The 20,389-nt window shown below is 45.7% G+C and overlaps 7 protein-coding genes across 7 annotated transcripts; 4 read left to right on the top strand and 3 right to left on the bottom strand.

Moving 5' to 3' along the window:
• Window positions 1-116: 116 nt before the first annotated feature.
• On the top strand, window positions 117-2,811 carry V2V93DRAFT_375202 (uncharacterized protein). Its single transcript, XM_066911428.1, has 4 exons — window positions 117-1,224; window positions 1,296-1,400; window positions 1,454-1,630; window positions 1,692-2,811. The coding sequence occupies exons 1-4, from the start codon at window positions 168-170 to the stop codon at window positions 2,693-2,695; spliced, it is 2,343 nt and encodes a 780-aa protein (XP_066763688.1). The 5' UTR covers window positions 117-167; the 3' UTR covers window positions 2,696-2,811.
• V2V93DRAFT_375198 (uncharacterized protein) lies at window positions 2,704-7,903 on the bottom strand. Its single transcript, XM_066911427.1, has 2 exons — window positions 3,516-7,903; window positions 2,704-3,179 (listed from the first exon to the last, which is right to left on the bottom strand). Exons 1-2 carry the CDS (start codon window positions 7,786-7,788, stop codon window positions 2,926-2,928), a joined length of 4,527 nt encoding a protein of 1,508 aa, XP_066763687.1. The 5' UTR covers window positions 7,789-7,903; the 3' UTR covers window positions 2,704-2,925.
• Window positions 7,904-8,662: 759 nt separating this feature from the next.
• On the bottom strand, window positions 8,663-9,622 carry V2V93DRAFT_375195 (uncharacterized protein). The gene has a single exon (XM_066911426.1). The coding sequence runs from the start codon at window positions 9,514-9,516 to the stop codon at window positions 8,716-8,718; it is 801 nt and encodes a 266-aa protein (XP_066763686.1). The 5' UTR covers window positions 9,517-9,622; the 3' UTR covers window positions 8,663-8,715.
• A 31-nt stretch (window positions 9,623-9,653) lies between these two features.
• Window positions 9,654-11,791, top strand: V2V93DRAFT_375194 (NLI interacting factor-like phosphatase-domain-containing protein). Its single transcript, XM_066911425.1, has one exon. The coding sequence runs from the start codon at window positions 9,876-9,878 to the stop codon at window positions 11,406-11,408; it is 1,533 nt and encodes a 510-aa protein (XP_066763685.1). The 5' UTR covers window positions 9,654-9,875; the 3' UTR covers window positions 11,409-11,791.
• Window positions 11,680-12,526, bottom strand: V2V93DRAFT_375191 (uncharacterized protein). The gene is made up of 3 exons (XM_066911424.1): window positions 12,382-12,526; window positions 12,266-12,327; window positions 11,680-12,214 (listed from the first exon to the last, which is right to left on the bottom strand). The coding sequence occupies exons 1-3, from the start codon at window positions 12,506-12,508 to the stop codon at window positions 11,747-11,749; spliced, it is 657 nt and encodes a 218-aa protein (XP_066763684.1). The 5' UTR covers window positions 12,509-12,526; the 3' UTR covers window positions 11,680-11,746.
• A 113-nt stretch (window positions 12,527-12,639) lies between these two features.
• V2V93DRAFT_388494 (uncharacterized protein) lies at window positions 12,640-15,595 on the top strand. The gene is made up of 2 exons (XM_066912331.1): window positions 12,640-12,859; window positions 12,937-15,595. The coding sequence occupies exons 1-2, from the start codon at window positions 12,678-12,680 to the stop codon at window positions 15,254-15,256; spliced, it is 2,502 nt and encodes an 833-aa protein (XP_066763683.1). The 5' UTR covers window positions 12,640-12,677; the 3' UTR covers window positions 15,257-15,595.
• A 1,296-nt stretch (window positions 15,596-16,891) lies between these two features.
• V2V93DRAFT_382469 (uncharacterized protein) lies at window positions 16,892-18,060 on the top strand (the record flags this gene model as incomplete). Its single annotated transcript, XM_066912153.1, has 2 exons — window positions 16,892-16,916; window positions 16,979-18,060. The coding sequence occupies 2 exons, from the start codon at window positions 16,892-16,894 to the stop codon at window positions 18,058-18,060; spliced, it is 1,107 nt and encodes a 368-aa protein (XP_066763682.1).
• Between the last annotated feature and the right edge of the window lie 2,329 nt (window positions 18,061-20,389).

The raw sequence follows: 20,389 nt of genomic DNA, 5'->3' as shown, positions 1-20,389 counted from the left end.
GGTTGGGAGTTCTTTCGGTTCAATACTGGTCTCAAATCATGTGTTTCTAAACTGGTTCTGGTTCTGGTTCTGGTTGCTCAGTACGCGTTCTGAATTGGGACAATGTAGTTCTCTTGATCAATGTCCATTCTAAATATTAACAACCGAAGAGTGAACGTTAGGGGAAAATGCTTGAAGAGTCATGTCACGATATGGAATCAGCATCAAATGATGGAGACGGCGTACCGAGTACTCTCCGCCGTCGTACAATAGTCTCCCCACGAATACCACTCCGACACGAATCTCCAAACAAACCTCGCGACAAACACAGAACGAAGCGCGTCTATAAAAATTTCTCAGTAAAATTACCGAAAATGCCTCCGCAATTAATTTCCACACCTTTGAAGTCAAGTGGCGATATACCGGACGATAGTGACAAAGAGAGAAGCACACCGCTGCAAAAGAGTATCACTACATATCTCACACCGACAAGGACGAGAGATGCTGTATCGGAAAACCTGAATGTTACGCCGACACCAAGTCGAAATCTAATGACAAATAGCAATTTGTTTGGATCGTCACCATACGCATCGGCAGCGAGTGTACTTGTTGAAACAAGTCCAGGGAGTCCCACGACGCGCTATAAATCCACATCAAGTGAAGATGAAGAGATGGTAGACGCGCTCGAGAGCTTTACGCGGAGTCCGAGTCAAGAAAACTTGTCACAACAGATCAGCATGCCCACACAGACGTTAGTAGCTCCTACGCAAGATACTACAAGCCCAACACCCGCAGCAGCAAAACTTGCGGCCTCGTTGGCAGCATTCTCGGCTTCCACCCGCGCAAAAGCAATATCTCGTGCCTCGGCGTCGTCTGTCTCTCGAAAACGTCATAAATCAAAAGATGTACCTGAATATCTACGTGCTTTATATGCTAAATCCGCTGATATCAAGAATCGGCTAAAACTAGCAGAAGAAGCCAAGCAATTCCAACAAGCATCTGCTAAGGCCTCTTCCACCTATTTTTCAGAGTCCAATAGTAAAGATTTTACAAGTGAGTTCTTGAAGAATGCAGTCGGTGAACGAGATGCAGAACGTATGGAGCAGATGATGAAACAGCAAGCAAAAAGCGAGAATGAGGAGCAAGTTTTTTATTGCTTTGATTTAGTACAGGAGATTAGCATGGGCAGCGTTATTCGGGAACCATTTCCTGCCTGTCAAGGATGGATTAGTGATTGTCTATTGAGTACGCTCTTTTTTTTTTTTTTTTCTTTGATTTTTTGAAGATCATACATGTGCATTGCTAAGTCAATTTAGGTGACAATTCGCGAAGGGAAATGTTTGAAAGCGGGTTCGTTAGAGATATGCTGGATCTCGGACATACATTGCCATCAGATATCCTTCGCTGGCTAATGCTAGAAAGTACGTTTACTTGTTCTCGAGTTGCTTTTCAGACTACTGACAATAGACAATAGTCGCGTGCGAACCGAATGGAACTTTGTCACAGGCATATATGAACACACTGCTGGCATGTGACGATATCTTTACAGTGGGCGATGTCACCATCAAACAAATGCTGCGCAATCTCGGTGTTAGAGAACACCTAGAGCATCCCTCCACTCCGCTTCTGCTGTCTTCCCCTCTTGAAGAAGGTATGTTGTCATACAGTAGTACATATATATAAAAAAAGACTCATCTAATATCAGCGAGCAGGAACCCGTTTTTCGTCATCAAACATTGAAGCCACGATCCATCTACTTCTACATATTCTTCCGTATCGCTCTTTCTCTTCTTCTATCTCTCGACACCTTCTCCGATTTTCTCTATGCACACTCCTAGACCATGATCTAGCGACTGCGTCTCACATCACCAACAGAGTATCCTCGCTCTTTTCGCTATTGCTAACACTGATACCTAATTCGTGCTGGCCAATTGAATGCAGCAATCTTCTTTCCTCGCTATATAACACTATTCCTGACCTTTCCACACGGGTGAAACTACTGCGCACATTTCCAATAGCAGCAGGGCAGCGTGCAGTTTTTGTTCGAACACATTTGGCGTTGTCTTATTTTCTTCATGACGAGCGGCTATTCGATACAGCTGTGCTGTTCAAAAGTGACTACCGACTACCGATTGCGAAGCGTATAATACCGGAACTATACAGTAATCCGCTGTATAAATTGCAATTACCGCCATCGCCATCTCCGCCTGCCACTACGACCAGTCCGGTGCCGCAAGATTCGAAACCTCGTGCAAAAGAGGTATTAAGTTCCGATACTGACGACTTGGACGATGAAGAAAGCGCAGTGGCAGCATGCATCTACACGAAAAGTACCTCTTCTATCACAACTTCTGCTACTACCTCCTCTCCCACCATCACCGCCACCGCAAGTTCAGGCAGCAACAGTAGTAGCAGCAACACGACCACAGTAAAACTCCCTCGCAAATTCGACTACAAAATTTTAACTCATCACATCACATTCCTTGATTTCGCTCTACAAACCTACCTCCGTCTCGAAAAAGATCGCGAGAAGCTATCTCTAATATCAACGCATTTACAATTGCTTTTCAAGCGCATCTTTGATTTGAATGCTCGTTATCCTGATCGTACTGAATCCAAGCTAGCGATCGAGGCTTGCGAACTGAGATTACAATATCTGATTAGACAACGCGTTCTTGAGCGGCACAATTTTGCAAGGAAAAAGCGACGACGTTGAGGTTATAGTAAGGTTGATAACATATATAATAATTTACATAGAACAAACGCTAATATGATAATAATAAAACTACACACTCGCAGATTTTGATTCACATTCACCATAAAAAGAGAAATGATTCTTCATAAAACCATCAAAACACACAAAAATTCTATAATATAAACAAAAAAATGGATTCATATTTCCTCGTTCTCATCCATCGCCATCACATCCTTTTCCCTCTAATCACTCTAAATCATCTGCCTAGACTGCACCACCGGGGAATTATTGACGAACGATGCCGTATCCGAATCCCCGCTTAACCGGTGCCGCACGGGCGACCGTACAGCATATTGGTCGGCGAAGACATTATTCGGATCATCAGTAGACGAAGCAAGCGAATCAATCGACTCGTTGTCGTTATCGTTAAGCGATATATCCGGTGTCGTAATTGGAACTCTGTCATCATCTACCGCAAATGAATATCGATTGTTTTTCGCGCCGGCTATAAATATCAAGAATTAGCAGCTGGTTATAAGCAGATGAGATGAGACGAGATGAGATGAAATGCAGCCTAATATACAAGCCCAACAAAAAAAAAAAAATACAACGAGATTACTATAAACATACTTCTGAACATGCTCTCAATTTTAAAGTTCAGAAAAACAAAGCAAGAGGATCCACATCGTTAATTTGAAAATAATATTTTAATATCGAGCGGATCCAATCCATGAGGAAAAAGAAACAAAAAATAGACAAGGCGAAAAATAAAAAAAGAAAAAAGTAGAACTGCATTTGTAATCAAGGTTTCAATCAGAAAAGGGAAATAAAGGTTGCTTGCCATTCATTCCGCTGCCAATGATAGCGTCGCTCTTTGCCATGCTATCGCTGCCAGTGCTACCAGAGCTTCCAGTCGATGCACCAAGAACGATGTCGTCGTCTAGGTCAGCCAAGCCGTCACCTTTCAGCGTCTTCTTGCCGTTCTTTTCTTTAGATGCGCCCATGGAATGAGTACCAATTTTATCGGGTTCAATGTCGTCTAGGTAATCGAAAGCACCCATGCTGATTTGTTCACGAACAATGTCGATATCGAGAGGATAATACATTTTCTGTACACTCTTGGCAAAAATATGCGGCAGCAGACATGTCACCGATGAAAGTAAAATGCTAATCCAGAAACTAAGGCTGCCGTAAACCTGGTTTGCTGCGCCAAAAAGCGCAGCCGAGTAAGTGAAACAAGTATAAATTCCCGTCCAGGCAAAGATCAGCATAGTCGACAAAAAGACAACAACGCTGAACAGCCAGTCCCATCTATACTGATTTGAAAAGACATACAAGTTGGCGACAATAATAGTAGCAGTGGCAACATAGACACCCATCGACTCTCGTTGGTTGACGCCCCTGCCATTGGAAGTCTGGAAGCCACCAGTATAGAAAATAAGATACGTCAGAAAAAAGCAAAGCACTGACTGGTACATGCCATCAAACATATACCTCCAAAATTTCTTTTGAGTCCACTCAAGACGTAAAATTCCGCGCTGGTACAATTGAGGCACAGCAAGAGAAACTTTATCATTAACATCTTGGTCAAGAACACCCATCAGAATAACCGGCAGTGATGTGAACGCCAAGTTATAAAGCATAATATACGTATAATCAAACAGGTACGAGCCGTCAAAGTCGTTGTAGATCTGATACCAAAATAATGCAAAGGTGAAGATCATGTTTTTGTAGAAGAAATTGGCAATCATCTCCGCCAGTCGTCTGTAAGACCAACGTCCATGAACAAGTAATAGCCTGCTCAAAAATCTAAACTGACCAATTGCATAGTCGGATGACATGACAGCTTGTCGACCTTCCTCTCCAGCAATACCAACGCCAACATCGGCAGCCTGAATCATAGCTACATCGTTGGCACCGTCGCCAATTGCCAATGTCATAACATCAAGACCGACCTTGACCATCCTGACAACGGCGGCTTTCTGCGCAGGCGACACACGGCAACACATAACAGCTTTGCATCGCTTGCAAAGTAGCAGAAATCGCATCTTTAAACTCTCATCAAGCACAAGCTTAAGCGCTTCACCGTCAATAATAAGAGCATGCGTTGGCGGAGGCGGAGAGTGATCTGTCTTTGCAAAATTAAGCTCTTCGACTGTGCCTTTCAAACCAAATTCCTTCTCCGAAAACTCTCGCAACTTGCGGTCAGCCTCTTCGAGGCCACCCTCCGGAGAAACCTGAAAAACCATCAGATTCATATCCGTACCGAGAATATTGCACGAAAATCCAATGTTGATAGCAGTTTCGACCTTGTCGCCAGTCAATACCCAAAGCTTGACACCAGCCTCTGCCAGCAACGAAATAGAGTCCGGAACACCTTCCTGCAAACGATCCTCGATAGCAGTGCCACCAAGTAACGTTAAATTACGCTCAATGCGATCAGCTGCAATCTCCATTTTCTCTTCACGATCCGTAAGCGCAGCAGCAGCTTCGTCGTACTCGACACTCCACAACTTGAATTCCTCCTCCGAAAGGATACGGTGCGCGATACAAAGCGTACGAAGACCTTCATTTGCAAAAATCTCGAGATCCTCAGCAGTAGATTCCTTGATCTCATCTTGACCATCGGGTCGGAGACGCGAGTAGATGATCGAATCGGCGCCCTTGCAAAAAAGCACAATCTGATTGGTATCAGGCATACGCACAATAGCACTCATACGCTTACGCGTCGAATTAAACTCCAGTGTAGTTAATACTGGATACTCTTTAACCTCACCCTGAATATTAAGCACGACGCCGCGTTGGGTGCGGTCCGTAAACGCATAACCAACATCTCGTGCAGTGGCCACAAGTGCAGCCTCATCAGGAGACTGTGCTTTAAATTCAATCACTGGTGGATCCTCACTAACGCGCTCAGCAAGAACGGAATGACACAATGCAAGAGCCAGCATAAAGTAATCGACGGCATCAGCCTGCTCATCGCCACTCTCTCCCTTTAGGTCGTGAATATACTGCGGGGAGACGAAGGTGAGATTGTCAGGATTGAGATATATATTGTCGTCGATAGACTTCATTTCTTGCAGCATCTCTTCGCGCGCAATGGCAATGCGTCGCAATGCCTTTTCACCCTCCGCTTCAGCATCCATACCTTGGCGTTTCTGAATGCCCGCCATAGCCTCAGTGTACGCCTCACCATAAGCGACACCGTTTACTGTTACTTTTTTGAGTTCCATAACGTTTTGTGTAAGAGTACCGGTCTTATCGGAGAATACATATTCAATTTGACCTAGATCGTCCGAGATATTCCACGACTTTGGAGTACACGGATAGTCAATAGGCTCATAGTACATGTACGCATCAGACCAAATGAAGAAAGCCTGAATCGTCTTAATAATTTCAATAGAGATGTAAAGCGAAATCGGGACCAGAGACTGAAAAAGAATGACACCGGTCCAAAAAGTGACGAGACCATCGACCGCAGGAGAACCGCCGACAGATCCAAATTCAAACCACGCTATACTGTTGTTGCTTTTAGACCACCTAATGCCTTCGATAAGACCAGACACAAAGCAAATCACAAAAAGAAGTATAAAGTTGAATAAAACGTTCCAGTTTAGCTCGCGGGTGATGCGCGAACGCTTAGATGGCGTTTCACCAGCGTTGAGAATAATCTTAGTTTCTACTCCAGTAAACATGACAACACCAATGACCCAATCAGTATTGCGAAGGGTGCAGCCACGCAAGAGCATATTGTTAATTGTCAACGGTTCAGCCATCTCCTGACGCGGAGAATTGAAATCATGTTTGTTTGTCAGCTGCGACCAGCGAAGAACGCCAGAGTATGAATAGAGATTTGGATGAGGAGCCTCAGACTCGACGAGAAAAGATATTTTTTCACAGTCGCGTGAATGCTTAATGCCATTACCACATCGCACGGCCTGGCGGACTTTGAGATTAGTTTCGCCGTCGAGGTTCTTAGTCTCAACATAACAAGCGCCGTCGTTATCAGAAGTCGAGAGAACGATTATATCAGCCGGAATCTCGTCATCATTGCGGATGCGCACAATGTCACCAACGCGGACTTGCTTCCAAAACGAACGCTTGAAGCGAGCGGTGCCGGGGACGTCGCGCGTGGGATCGAACACGGTCCCATGAGCTAGATCAATGGATGGCGATCGAAATGGATCCGCACTATCCGAGAAAGGATTCGTGGGAGTGCCGTATTCATGCGAAGGGCGACCAATTTCACGCATCTGAAAAGATTCACCTATGACGGCAGAGCGCATGTCAGCAGAAGCGCGGCCCATGTCAGTGTCAGAGAAATTATCGTCGTCGTCGCGCATAGCTTCTTCTCTAGCTCGACGTTTGGCATCATACTTCGCACGGCTCTGGCGAGTACGCAGGGCACGCTTGACTGAATGGATCACGCGCAGCGAGATGCGTGTCGAAGCCTTTTTTATGCGGCGCCAGAGCGAAATGTCGTCGTCAGACACATTCGGATTATGCCAGTGATTGAGGAGCTGAGTCGGGGAGTTGTTGAGTTCAAGGTCAAGGATTGTACGACGGTAATCCTCGATAGCGTCTTTGATAGCAGTGATTGTGACGATGGCGATAATGGGCACAGCGCCTAGGCCAGGGTTGGAAGCACCAAAGATGGAGAAGATGGAGAGGATGACAGTGAAAAGGAAGTAGATGTTTGCAATGTTGTGGAATTGCAGAAACAAGTTCTTTGGCACGAATGTGAGAGGAGTGTATTTTGCCGAACGCGTCTTATTACGCGGGTACTGAGCCAGCGGAACCCCGTTCTCGTCGAGCTCGGATGCCGGCAATGGCATATTAACGTATACCTTGCGATGTGGCAGGTCAGCTACTGGGACACCGGCATCATCACCCTTGTTTTCACCTTCGCTAGTGATCTTTGTGATATGGCGCGAGAGCCGGTTTGCGTGGGAGTGGCCGCGATGAAGCGAGAGCCGCTTGAGGCGGGTAGAGGACCGCTTAGGACGGCCATTCGGGTGGCGGACGGAAGCCCAGCGCAGACGACGAGCGCGATGAGGTTCCTGTTTAGGCTCCTCCGCTGAATGGAATTCAGTAAAAACCTTGGAATCATCCATGGCAACGAGGAAGGGGGGAAGAAGGAGAGTGAGCGGCGGCTGCAGACAGGAAGAAGACGAGGCTGAGTGCGGGAAGAGTGTGTTACAAAGTATGCAGCCAGGGTAAGGCTAATGACTAATAATTTATCTAATATAATTACCGGAGGTCCCGCTGGCGCACGTGTTGAGCGACTGGAGGCGAATGAGGCGATGATTTGCAGTGGCAGTTCTTGATATTGGCTTACAGCTATATTTGTATTGCTATCGCTAATTCTGAGTACAATATATATGCCCACAAAGCTGCACGATATTGGTGCAGCAGCAGCAGCAGCAGTGGCTGGCTGAGTTTGTCTAGGCACGTGCTCGGGCTTAGCAGAGGCCGAGTGCCGGTGAATTTCACGCTTTCGGCGGTTTACATAAATTGGTATTGTTGTTTATTGTGTTTTCTAGAATGTAGAATATAATAATATAGCACGATCAGATAAATCTGGGAGCAAATGCGGACTCGAAAATGAGCCGAGCCCTGGTTCTTGTTCGCTATCTTGATTGCGCCTCTCCTCTCTGGTCTCTCTGTAGATAACATCGTCCACAAGCAAACTACACTCAGAATTCTGTACGAGAGCAGTACTCGCTGCCTATGCAGCAGCAGCAACAGCAGCAGTCAGCTTCTGACTTCATGGATGCTACTACGCAGCTTCCAACAATCGTCGTTGTCATCCACTCGTCACATTTCCGTCTAGTGCACTCTACGTCCGAAGCTCTCAAGCTTATGGCCTCTCTTCCTTTCCTCCCCAGCCAGCCCTCGCACTTCCTACGCTTCCAGACCACCGAGGAAGCTCAGTTGTATATTGTTGAACGCGAGCTGGCGCAAATGACCGTTGCGCACTAATAGTATCATTCGCAATAAATTTCATATTTCATATTTCTATTTCCTTTATTCATGTCCTCCTACAATTTCGCAGCCAGATGCAGCCCGCCGTCCAAAGGCAGCACCACTCCATTTACATAGTTACTCGCCCGACTCGACAAAAACACAATCGCTGCCTCCAAATCGTCTTCATCGCCCAACCGTCCACGCGGATTAATGTCAACCAGATGCTCGTCACCAATCGCATCGATTAGTCCATTCGCCATCTTGGTCCTAAAGAACCCAGGCGCTAATGCGTTGACGCATATATTCCGCGGACCGAGCTCGACAGCAAGTACTTTGGTCATATGGTGCACCGCTGCCTTGCTAGCAGAGTATCCATAAGTGCCGCCGCCACCGGCAGCAGGCACCATGATTCCCATCACGCTGCCGAGAACAATAACTCGACCGGGAGATTCCGGCGTGCCTGCTTTCTCGAGGAGCCCTACAAATGCCTGAATAGTGAAAAACACACCCTTGATATTAAGGTCGAGCACTCGGTCCATAGCTTTCGGCGGATGCGTTTCAAGAGGAGTCCCCCACGTAGCACCCGCGTTTGCAATCACGATATCGACCTTGTCGACCTGCTTCGCAATCACATCTCTGACTCTGTAGATATCTTCCGGCTTGCTAAAGTCTCCCGGAATACCAATAGCCTTACCCTTGATTTGCTTAAGTGAATTGAGATACGCGGCTGCCTCGTCGACAGCCTTCTGTGTACGCGAGATGACGTAGACTTTCGATGCGCCAGCTTCGAGCAAGCCCTTTGCCGCAGAGAGCCCGAGTCCGCGCGAGGCGCCCGTCACCACGGCCACTTTCTGAGATACGGAGAAGTCGGGCATTATGGAGTTCTTCAGTTCTTCAGACTGGAATATGTAGGAGAATGAAGGGCGAAGAGGGCACTGCGTAGCCGAGGTTCGACGGAGAAAGGTAGCTTGAGCCCCGCCAGCCCCGCGTCAGAAAAGCAGCTTCGAGCATCATCATCACTGCGTCTTCATAATAACTATCACGTGCTATATATCACGTGAGAAATGGTGTTGACTGGTCCGAGAAGTTGGATTTCGACGAGCAGCCTGCTTATCGGTAGCCGGAGTATTTCCTGAGCTCCATCAACCCTTCTGGCGGCATATTCTCTTTGATTTATTTTCTCGACTCGGCTTCGTGAATCTCATGCCTTGCGGGCAATGCTGTTTCCTACGCGATGAACTCGATCCAGTACCTTTCTTCCCGCGTCGAGCGCGTCATCTCCGGCGCTCCGCAACCTCAGCAGCAGCCCGAGCAGAGCGCTCAACTTCCTGATATTCTTTCGGGCCCGGATATTGATCCCGCAGCTCTTCAAAGTCCACCTTCGGAGGCCTCTTCTAGCAGCAGTGGTAGTAGCAGCAACAGCAGTGGTGGCGGCGCAAGCAGCGACAAGCAGCCGCTGCTACCCTCACCGTTAATCCACCATTCTCCGGAGCTCCCAGCCTCTGCGCAGTCACCACCGCCCCTCCCTCCTTCTTCTCATTCTCCTTCTGCTTCTGCCTCAATTCCACCAACTCCAATATCTACCCCTTGGTATCGCTCATTCCCGCCCATTGTGCTGTTCTTGCGGTGCTTTGTATACATCTACGCCGTTCTGGCCTCCACCCTCGGCGCCTACGATGACGACAAGACCCCTCTCGATGCTGCTTGGTCTGCTTCACTTAACGAATCCCAGTCAACTTTTTTTCCCCAATCTCGCATTCTCGAAGATGATGAACCTGACCAGCTTCCTCTGGAGCAGCAACAGCAATCCAAACAACCGCACCAGCACTTGCGTGGCGATGACAATCCCTCTCCACAGTCTATATATAACCAGTCATATACTGGCCCTGCCACCGCACGTAAACATCGCTCTGTGCGAATACGACTCGCGAAGAAAGGTGGCAGTAGCAGCAGTAGTAGTAGCAGTGCAATCGCAAGTTCCAGCTCTAGCTCGGAAGGCGAGGATTCAGCCATAACCTCGTCGCCTGCTGCAGGTAGCAACGACCCTGCGGAGAGCGACGAAGGCAGCGGTAGTGGAAGTAGCTCTGGCCGCACAACCAAGGTTCGCAAAAAGAAATCGCAACTGACTGTCAAATCACCGACGTCTCCTGGGATGCATGCCTCTCGTGCAACAAAATACCCTCGTGCTCTGCCACCTCCGCGACCACTCATCCCTCGTCATCCACCACTCAAGACGCTTATTCTAGACCTTGACGAAACACTCATCCACTCGATGTCAAAAGGAAGTTCCATGGCTGATGGTCATATGGTTGAAGTGCGCCTTGACAAACAACATGCAATCCTGTACTATGTCCATAAACGGCCCTTCTGTGATGAGTTTCTGCAAAAGGTTTCAAAATGGTATAACCTTGTAATATTTACGGCTAGCGTGCAAGAATACGCCGATCCTGTTATCGACTGGCTCGAGCGAGATAGAAAGTACTTTAACGGCCGCTACTATCGACAGCATTGCTCCTTCCGTTCCGGCGGCTATGTCAAAGATATTTCGGTTGTCGAAGCTGATCTCAGCAAAGTTATGATCATTGATAACTCGCCAATAAGCTACGCTTTGCATGAAGATAATGCAATTGCTATTGAAGGATGGATTAATGACCCGTCTGATCTTGATCTCTTGCACTTGATTCCATTTTTGAACGGGATGAGATATGTTACCGATGTGCGAACGCTCATCTCGCTTCGAATGGGGGAGAGCGCATTTGTCATATAATCAACTACATGCTGAGTTTTAGTGTATATCGGACTTTTGCTGTATGATTATTTTTCTGTATTGAAGGGAATTGTATATTTTTGTTTCTTACAGTATCTTGGACTTGGCGGGGTTTTTTTTTTTCTTTTGCGTTTGCTTTTGAGTTTTCTTTGGTTTTGCCTTTTATATTAGAAGCATGATTCTCGTTTAATATGGTATGAGACGGTCAGTTTAATTACTTTACAGAAGCAGACAGAAATGATATGGCATCGGAGTTTTGTTTTCGAATGTACGTGTTTTTAATATATCATTGTACAACTTATACTCTATACGTTGAATCATCATATATTTGACCATAACTAGGCTCCCTTGTATTTATATCTAAACTGCTCTAGACTGTCAACATCGCCTTCTTTCATCCATCCTCTGACGAGCATGACAGCAGCCAAGCACCCTATCGGACTGAACCATAGATAGTCAATTCCCATCATCGGGGTGAAATCTAAGTATGCGGTAAGGGCTATTGCGAAACATAATATAGAATTCAGAAAAATCATTATCTCGACATTCGACCAGTGTCTTTTTAATATTTTATCTTTCAGTGTGTATGCGGGCGCCTGTTGCTGCTGCAGTAGGGTCTCTGCTGCGATAGCCGCCGAGAGCTCGGATGTGGAAGTAGGAGTTATATGCATAATGTATGCTGTTACTAGAAGGGAAGTGAGAGTCAGGACCGTGAGAAGGTGGCCTCGCGGTGCGCCCATGTAAAGTAGCGCCGGATGAAGGACAAAGATTGGTGTTTGCACTAACGTAATTATAGTGAAGGCAACCTGCGCAAGTATTAGATGGCGTCGTTATCATATACGAAAAACTAAGAATACTTTATATCTGTAATTGATTGTTTCATTTTCAACTCGGAGCGAAGAGATCAGTTCCTCTTGCTCTATATAAAAAGTCAGTATGATGTATCCACGCAGACATTGACAAAATGACATACGCTGCTCGTCAAGATAGACTACCTCATCTTCATCGACCTGATCCTCGCCAATCCCCAGATTCTGAAACTTGCGCCTCCAAGCACGTCTTAGATGTGACATACTCGGAAACTGTAACTGCAAATACATCTAATGCTCTGAATGCTGAGCCACCCGTGAGCGCGTTAGGAAGTTGCCGACGTCACCGACACGAGCCCCTGATAATGGTAAGGTTCACCGCTCGCCGGACTTGGTCGCGTCTCTAATCATTCTCGAGCGACCAGGAAACCTGCTACCACATTCCACGCAGACGACGAGTATGGCGACTATAGTCACTCCGCCGTCACTGTCGTACTTTTGCGTTTTTAACCCAACGTATTGCTATAGCGATGAGACGCTTTATGACCAGATATTCTTCTATACGTCTCGTGCTGAAGCAGTATCGGCTGATGAGCAGCTTCGCAAAGTCGGTTTGATTCAAGGTGTTCTTTCTTTTGCTAGGTGTGTATCAGTATATATTCTTTCATTTTGTAGTTCTTTCAAGTGTTCTTGACCAGGGAGCTGACTGCTTGGCTTAGTGACTTTTCGAATCGCAAACCGGTGGAGATTATAGATACTCGCAAGACTCGCACTGTGCTCGTCGAAATTGAGCAAGGATGGTGGATGGCTCTCTGCGTTAACTTTACAAAGATTCAATCTCCAATCTCACAATCCTCTTCTGTCTCCGCAAATGGAAATAATAGTGGCTCTGGAGCCAGTCGAACAAAGAATTCCATTAAAACGACGGGAAAGATTGTTGCAGGTGAGATAAACGGTTCAACCACTGCCAATGGTTCTCAGTCACGAAGTTCTGCATTGTCCTCTTTTCGAAGAAGGAAGAAAGTTGAAATGAGAACAGATTACTCGCGCAAGGAAGTTCCTGGGTGTAATGTTTTGCATTCGCAGTTGATTAGAGGCTACAATCAATGGAAGATGCTCTATGGACGATACCCCGGCTCATATGTTCGCGACGAGAAGAAAGAGAACGCTTTAAAAGAAAGCCGGAGACTAGCAGAAGATAAATTCAAGCTTCAAGAGCAGCAAGAATATAACGAAGACGCCGACTCAGAGGCTTCAGAAGCTAGAGATGTGTTTGACGAGGACCCAGTGGCTAGCGCGCAGCAGCAAGCAGATAATGCGGCAGCTGAGCAAGCTCTAGATGAACTGGCCCAATTTCGAATGAATCTGCGGAAATTCTGGTCCTGGTGGTTACATAAATGGGAGCTCTACACGTTTTCGAGTGCAACATGGGGCGGAACATTAAACAACTCATTTCTTGCTCATGGACTCACTCTGGGCAGTGTTCCGACTTTGAGCTTTTCATTTATGGATTATGCTGTCGGTATCAAAATGGGTGGACCGGGACGCATCTCTGATTTGACTGCTGAAGCCGTGCGTGCGATTGTCAAGCGTGAAGAACGCAATGGTATGGTTGACCTTGTGATCACCCGACTGAATACGTTTTCCGTTGTCGCTCCTGGAGGAAGCTTGTTAAAGTCATCTGCAACGGCCACATATAATGGTGACTCAGCCTCACTAAACGGAGACGCAGAGTCGATATATTCGCGTGGAGGCGATGACGCAGCGTCAATTATGTCCTCGCGATCTCGCCGGTCTCGGTTTTTTGACAAACGAACCGAGTCCGTGGCTGGACAATCTGAGTATACCGCTACATCTGATTCTGATACCGAGGCAGCGATTACTGCTTCGTTGCTAGATGAGGAATTTGCTCTTAAAGAGGAGATGCGGAATGGCTGCGTGTTCCAAGGAGTCGGATATATTTCGAGAACTAGTGTTGCAGAATATAGTAGGTGGCTAGTGGACAACCATATATTTCCTTCACCGGCTGCGGTCGAAGGTGTGCGGTGGAGTTTGTATAGTAATATCGAGGACCCACTTTGGCCGTTCTCTTCTTTGATATTTAGCTTCAAGTATGGGTATAGGAGACCTACACCCCCGAAACCCATCAAAAAGAAAAAGAAGAAACAGGACGGTAAGAAGAGGGGAAGTGTAGTGAGTATTTCCGGCGACAATGCATCAACAAAGTCAAGTACAGGCATTACGAACAACAGCAACAACAGTGCTGCAGCAAAATATCTACTCGACTCATCGCTAGGTTTATTGAGTAAAGTAGCATCAGGCTCGACGGCCTCGACAGCGATCCCAACCTTATCAGAGAAACCACATGAGATCAAAGACGATCTTTCGGATGCGAAGTTTCTTGTAGGGCTTCAAGGTGGATTGGATATGGACGGTATGTTTGACGATGACGATGACGATGACGCAGATCCCGATGACGAAGAATCGCGACGGGCACCACCAGAGATCACCACTCGCGAAATCTATGTGCTTAAAAAACGCAGGAAAAATAGAGATGCAGTTGCAAATCTGGCGCAGAAAGTGGAATCTTTACCGCCGCCGTCTTTGGCCGAGGTTGAAGAGGAACCTTCTGTTACCCCTGTCCCGGTAACGACTGAAGAAGATTTTGAAGGCGATACTACAATTGGAGACGCTACTATGGCGTCCATAGCCACTATTACCGCCGACGACGCTGATAGATCTAAAGATGAAAAGCTAGCCGCGCCGACGCTTGCGGCCTCTGCACTCGCAGACTCAACTTCTACACTCGCATCCACCTCTTCAACTGTAAACACCCTCCCTTCGCAATCCACCCACCAGAAGCAAGAGCAAAGACTGCTACTTGTGATTTACAAACGTGTGCCGTTCATCTTCTCAGCATTCTTCGATCCAGAAAAGAGTGAACAGTCACTCTCTAGTCCAGATTATTACAAGAGCTTGCATCTAAGATTGGGTACTCTTGTCGAGCCTATATTTGAAGATTTAGAGAAAAGTGCCTAAGTATAAGGTGATGCATGCATGTTTTGGGATATTCTGGGATAAAATCTGGAGAGCATTGGAGTCGGTTGCTATTGTGTTTTGTTATAATGATAATAGGGTTATTTCATGGAACTGGTTTCGGTTAATATATAATACGGTAGACGAGAATTCTTGGACTGATATAATATTTTATATCTAATTCACTGTTGCCTGGTGATGTGACAATATAATAAAGGCGCGTATAGTCATTCTGGCTTATATGGAGCACTGCTGGGTCCCAGATGAAGCTAAATAGAAGCACCACCTTATCCATCTAGTTAGTACTATATATCACTATAAAAATTACTTATAATTACTTAATACTAATCAAAATTAAATTATTTTTCTATGTAATCAAAATACATGGAAAAATAAAAAAGTAATCTCCGGAGCGTGACTCGAACACGCGATTTTCAGATAAATGGTTAAACTATTACAGTCTGACGCCTTACCAGCTTGGCCATCCGGAGCCTTCAATGAACTTTGTCAGTAAATGAGGATTGACAACACGCCGGACACAGTCATGTGATATCATGTAGATTAAATCTGAAAACCATCATATTCGCTGATAAATAATCTCACTAGGTTATGAATAGTATAGAGTTGGCCTCGGAAGGTCTTCGGTTTTATAACTGGATTCTAGTCGGATAGTGTTGGATATTCTGGCTTCGGCTTTTTCAAAGATCTTTTACTGCTATCAGGTCTCTGCCGGGAGATTGTGGTCTTCATATGTAATTTTTAAGGATAATTTAGAATGAGAGCAAAAGAGCTGTTTGTTTGCTTATTGAATATTACAAATTTGGTAATTATTTAGTCTGAAAAAGGCTACCGGTTGCTAAGTCTAAGATAAGTACATGATCAGACAGCATTGTGCAGTTCTGTTGAATATGATAATAAAGTGCGTGATTTTGCGAAGGCAATGATTACAATAATATCTACTATGAAAATATTCGAATTCCAGTGTCCGATGATTCACTTTGACATTAGCGTGCACTATATAGCACTCAATAATGAGGAATGTGTAAATGAAGGTGGACGCGTATTCAAGGGTAGGTAAGGGTAGGTATAAACGCGTCGCATGGTAAAAACAGACGCTTTGCTTTGCACTGTCGACTACCTCGTGCCTGGTACCTTGAACTTTGCTGCCTTCTCTGGATTATCGACGAACAGATCAACTGTAAAAAGACGTAGAGAAATAAGAAAGTAGTTTATACAGAAGATGACAGCATTTGGCATTCCATTAACTAACTACTCAGCCGTGTGTATATACAGCATGACGCATGCGGGTACCTTGACGCGGCGCAGCTCGGTGGCTGCTATTCTTGGCCACTGTCCAAGCTCGCTTCCTTTTCTCCTCATTCCTCCTCTCAAAGTACATTGCTGGGCTTCTCCTCGGCTGCCTGCGTCTGTCATTGCCCTTTGTCTAGTTTTGTTTATTTTTTTCTTTTTGAAAAGATCTTGGGGATCCTTTTTTGTCGTTCATTGTAGCTCCAACCGCTTAGCTTGAGAGCATAAAGCTCATTGTTCGTCGTGCCAGATCCGGTGTACGGCAGTACTTGGAGTGAAATATTACTTCGACTTAATCACAAGTCGTCTTCACGGCCGTTTTTATCCCGCATGGCCTCGTTTTCGAATAGTTCTGGTACGAGTTATGATCTGCACCCAGAGTCGAGCTACTTTTCTGACACAGGCTTTTCTATACAGTTTCAAGAACGACTCCAACGTCTACATTTTTCTCCACACTCATTTCTTCCACATCTTCAACAGACTCGCAATCAGTAACCACTTTCACGTCTTTTGATGGAGCCGTCACTGTCACAGTTACCGAAACTTCAGATCTAGACGACAGTCCACTTAGTGCTGCCTCTGCCACATCGACTCCGCCGACTTCGTCCTCTACCTCTACCCCCTCTTCATCAACAGCCGTCCCTGTCGTAGCCACCGATGAAGCACAATCCACCAATTCATCATCACTGTCTACTGGTGGAAAGGTAGGAGTCGGCGTAGGTGTACCGCTGGGTGTACTGGCTCTCGCTGCCATTCTGTTCTTTTTCTTTTGGCGCCGCCGCAAAGCAAAGGCAACGCAAAAAGCGCGACAGGAGGAATCGGATGATTACATGTTTAACTTTAGTAATGGATCAGATGGAAGCGGCGGTGGCGGCACGAGTAATGGAGCGCATGCTAATAATTTACAGCCAAACATGGCTGAAGTATCTGGTCCAACCGCCGGTGGATATCGTGGATGGGGACCAAGTTCGCCTAGTACAGGTAACGCATACAATTCGAGAATCCCACTTGCGGCTGCGGCTGCTGTCCCGATTGGTATTGCCCATTCTAGTACACCAGAATCGTCGCCTCAGCCTCAGCAGAATGCACAAGCTCCGCCTCCTCCGTCGTCGCTACCGCCTGTTGTGCCTCTGCGGACACGTGGATCTCATTCGGCTATGAACTCTGATGCCTCTCAAATGACGAGTAGTACGGCTCCAATTACCGGTGACGAAGAAATGCCACCTCCTATCCCGCCAATATCTTCACGACGTCCATTGTCACGCAGTTTTGCTCCTGAAACTGTAATTCCCGGTCATGCTCGCAGCAGCTCATTCCCAATTTTACAAAAAACAACTACCGGAGTTAGCGCTGCTTCTTTTGGCAGTGAGTATGAGAATGCACCGTCATCGCCGACGCCGGTTATCAGGAACGTACCTGAGCGGCGCACGAATCGCCCGATTGAAGGGGAAGGGCATTCAACACAAAATAGTGCTTCTGCCATTTCTGCAAATTTCTAGATCATATATGGTGCATCTTATGTTATAACATGTTTTTCTTTAGATTTAAAATGAAGACGCTAATGTACAGATATGGTTCATTCAGAGGATGAGAGTGTGAGAAAAGTAATGGAAGACTTCATTGTTATGCTTCGTTATTTCGTGCGCGATTATTATCTCTTCTGAAGCTATTATAACGCTGAAGGTGTGGGGATAGTGTTTTTCCTCTCACTGTGAAGCGATGGTTTAATTTCTTTTTTTTTTTTGGTATAGTGAATAGTAGAATATAATCTGGCTCTTGACTTAAGTGGTGATATTTGTCTATATCACTTGGCGAGATTGGCGCTTTTAAGATCTAGTTGCGGCTCTTTACCCATGTCCGAATCAATATCTGTAAAAGTACACCTGTAAGCGCGCTTTCTCATTTATTCACTAGGCTCGAAGGACTACATAACTCATTGGCGGAAATCTAATTTTAAGGACAAGTTGTATTCTGCTTTTGAGAAAAAAATAACCTGCGGCTTTGACGGCTGCGAGGCGGATACTGCTGAAGAAACACGCATGTTGAATCGAACAAACCCACATCTTGTAATTTCGGCTTCCACTTTATTTTAACTGAGCAACTTAGATGCTCGATATCATTTCTTGAAACTGTTTTGTTATCTATCTCTCTATATGCGCAAAGTCTCGTTGACAACAAGAATTTATATTGGTGTCATTTATCTGTATGATTTTGCTGCCTTATCGATTATCTAATTTCTGGCAGCCAGATTACAGATGTAATTGATTGGCGTCTGATATCGGCATCTTAGAATATTTTGTGGCTGCGCTCCATGGCAATTCCAATGGTTATCGTCAATTATACTCAAAGAGCAGCATGATGCATTGCGAGCTCAGATATAACAAACACGGCTTCGTCTGACGGGTCTGCAAATATGGCAATTACTGGTTGCTCCTATATATCGATTCCCAGTACAATGTGGGATCTCACTAGATTGGCTTTCTTATGCTATGCCGTATGCTATGCCGTGAATTCAGGCACGAGCGAGAACTTTATTTGTATAATATATATCGTCTCGAATCTACATTTGCGGCTCCTTTGCGGTCTTTCTCTTATATACCAAATCTCAAGGAGCGGGCTTCCGTGACTGGCTCCATTATTTTGACAACAGAAGCTTAGTAGAAAATCCGTATGCGGGAGATAATGGACGCAAACGCAAGCACTCGGTAGTCACTTGGTAAGTTTTGCAGCTGCATTGGCAGTCACTAACATCGCCTTCAAGTCGGTATTTTTTGACGCTATTTATAACTTACGTATTGGCTGTATTTTGCTTACTTTTGTGCAAATAAATCTTCCTGCATCGTGAACCCCGATGTTCTTGATATCTCAGAATACAGAGCTTTTGATTCACTCTCGTCATTCAATATCATGCTCGGTGCCAGTCGCCAGCAGGTCGCAGTTGAGCGGGCAATTTTCCCCAACCAAGCTTGGTCCACGTCCTATGAGATGAGCACAATTATGATTTCGCCCCAGAGTCCAGCATCCTCTCATTTTCGGCGAGACCTGACTGAGAAGTCATAATATTATGTATCTGACAGATAATTGAGCCCCTGTCTCATTCCGCATATTTGAATGTCGATGCTTCGTCAAATGCCAATTGTCTAAAACTGCCTATGGAGTGTGACTTTGCTGCAGCCTTTCATAAACGGAAGTTGGGACAGTTTGATATTGAGAGATATTCTATTAGTATCGATGATCCTCCTCCGGATCAGACATCTTTCAGACAGCACACAGAAAGATCAGCCATTCTCAGTCAATTAATGAGGAGAGCTTGACCAATTTATTTGTTCGTCAATCTTACAGTGCATGGGTGGCAATGTAAATTTACAGTACAGTGTGCGCAGTTTATTGGGCTAACTATAGATCATGAGGTGGTGAACCTTACGATTACGACTGCTGACTATTTCGTGCGGGCGATTGGAGACCATTTTCTATTCATTGGGCGGTTAGCGCACTTTACGTACCGGAATCGTGCTTCAGCATGCTGATAAATGTATATTCAAGAGTTTTATAAGTTCAAATTCTAGCTTGTTCTTGACTCAGAAGGTTACATATGGAACCAGTCCGAGATGAAGTCTCTGGACTTTGTGGTCTCCGGCTCAACGATTTGGACTAATCCCGTCAAAGTTCAAAACATACACCTGCTGATCTGGATGGATGCTGACATTTTTGTTTTGAAGACGGGAAAAATTTATCGCCGCCTTTCTGTATGATCTGTTAGAATATGAGGTGTATTTCGGCGTATATTACTAGTGAAAGACCAAATGATGCTTGTTTTCGGTGGACAGA

Source organism: Kockiozyma suomiensis, assembly GCF_038497685.1.
Source record: "Kockiozyma suomiensis strain NRRL Y-17356 unplaced genomic scaffold V2V93scaffold_15, whole genome shotgun sequence".
Taxonomy (NCBI): Eukaryota; Fungi; Ascomycota; class Lipomycetes; order Lipomycetales; family Lipomycetaceae; genus Kockiozyma; species Kockiozyma suomiensis.
This window is presented reverse-complemented; position numbering and strand designations above follow the sequence as displayed.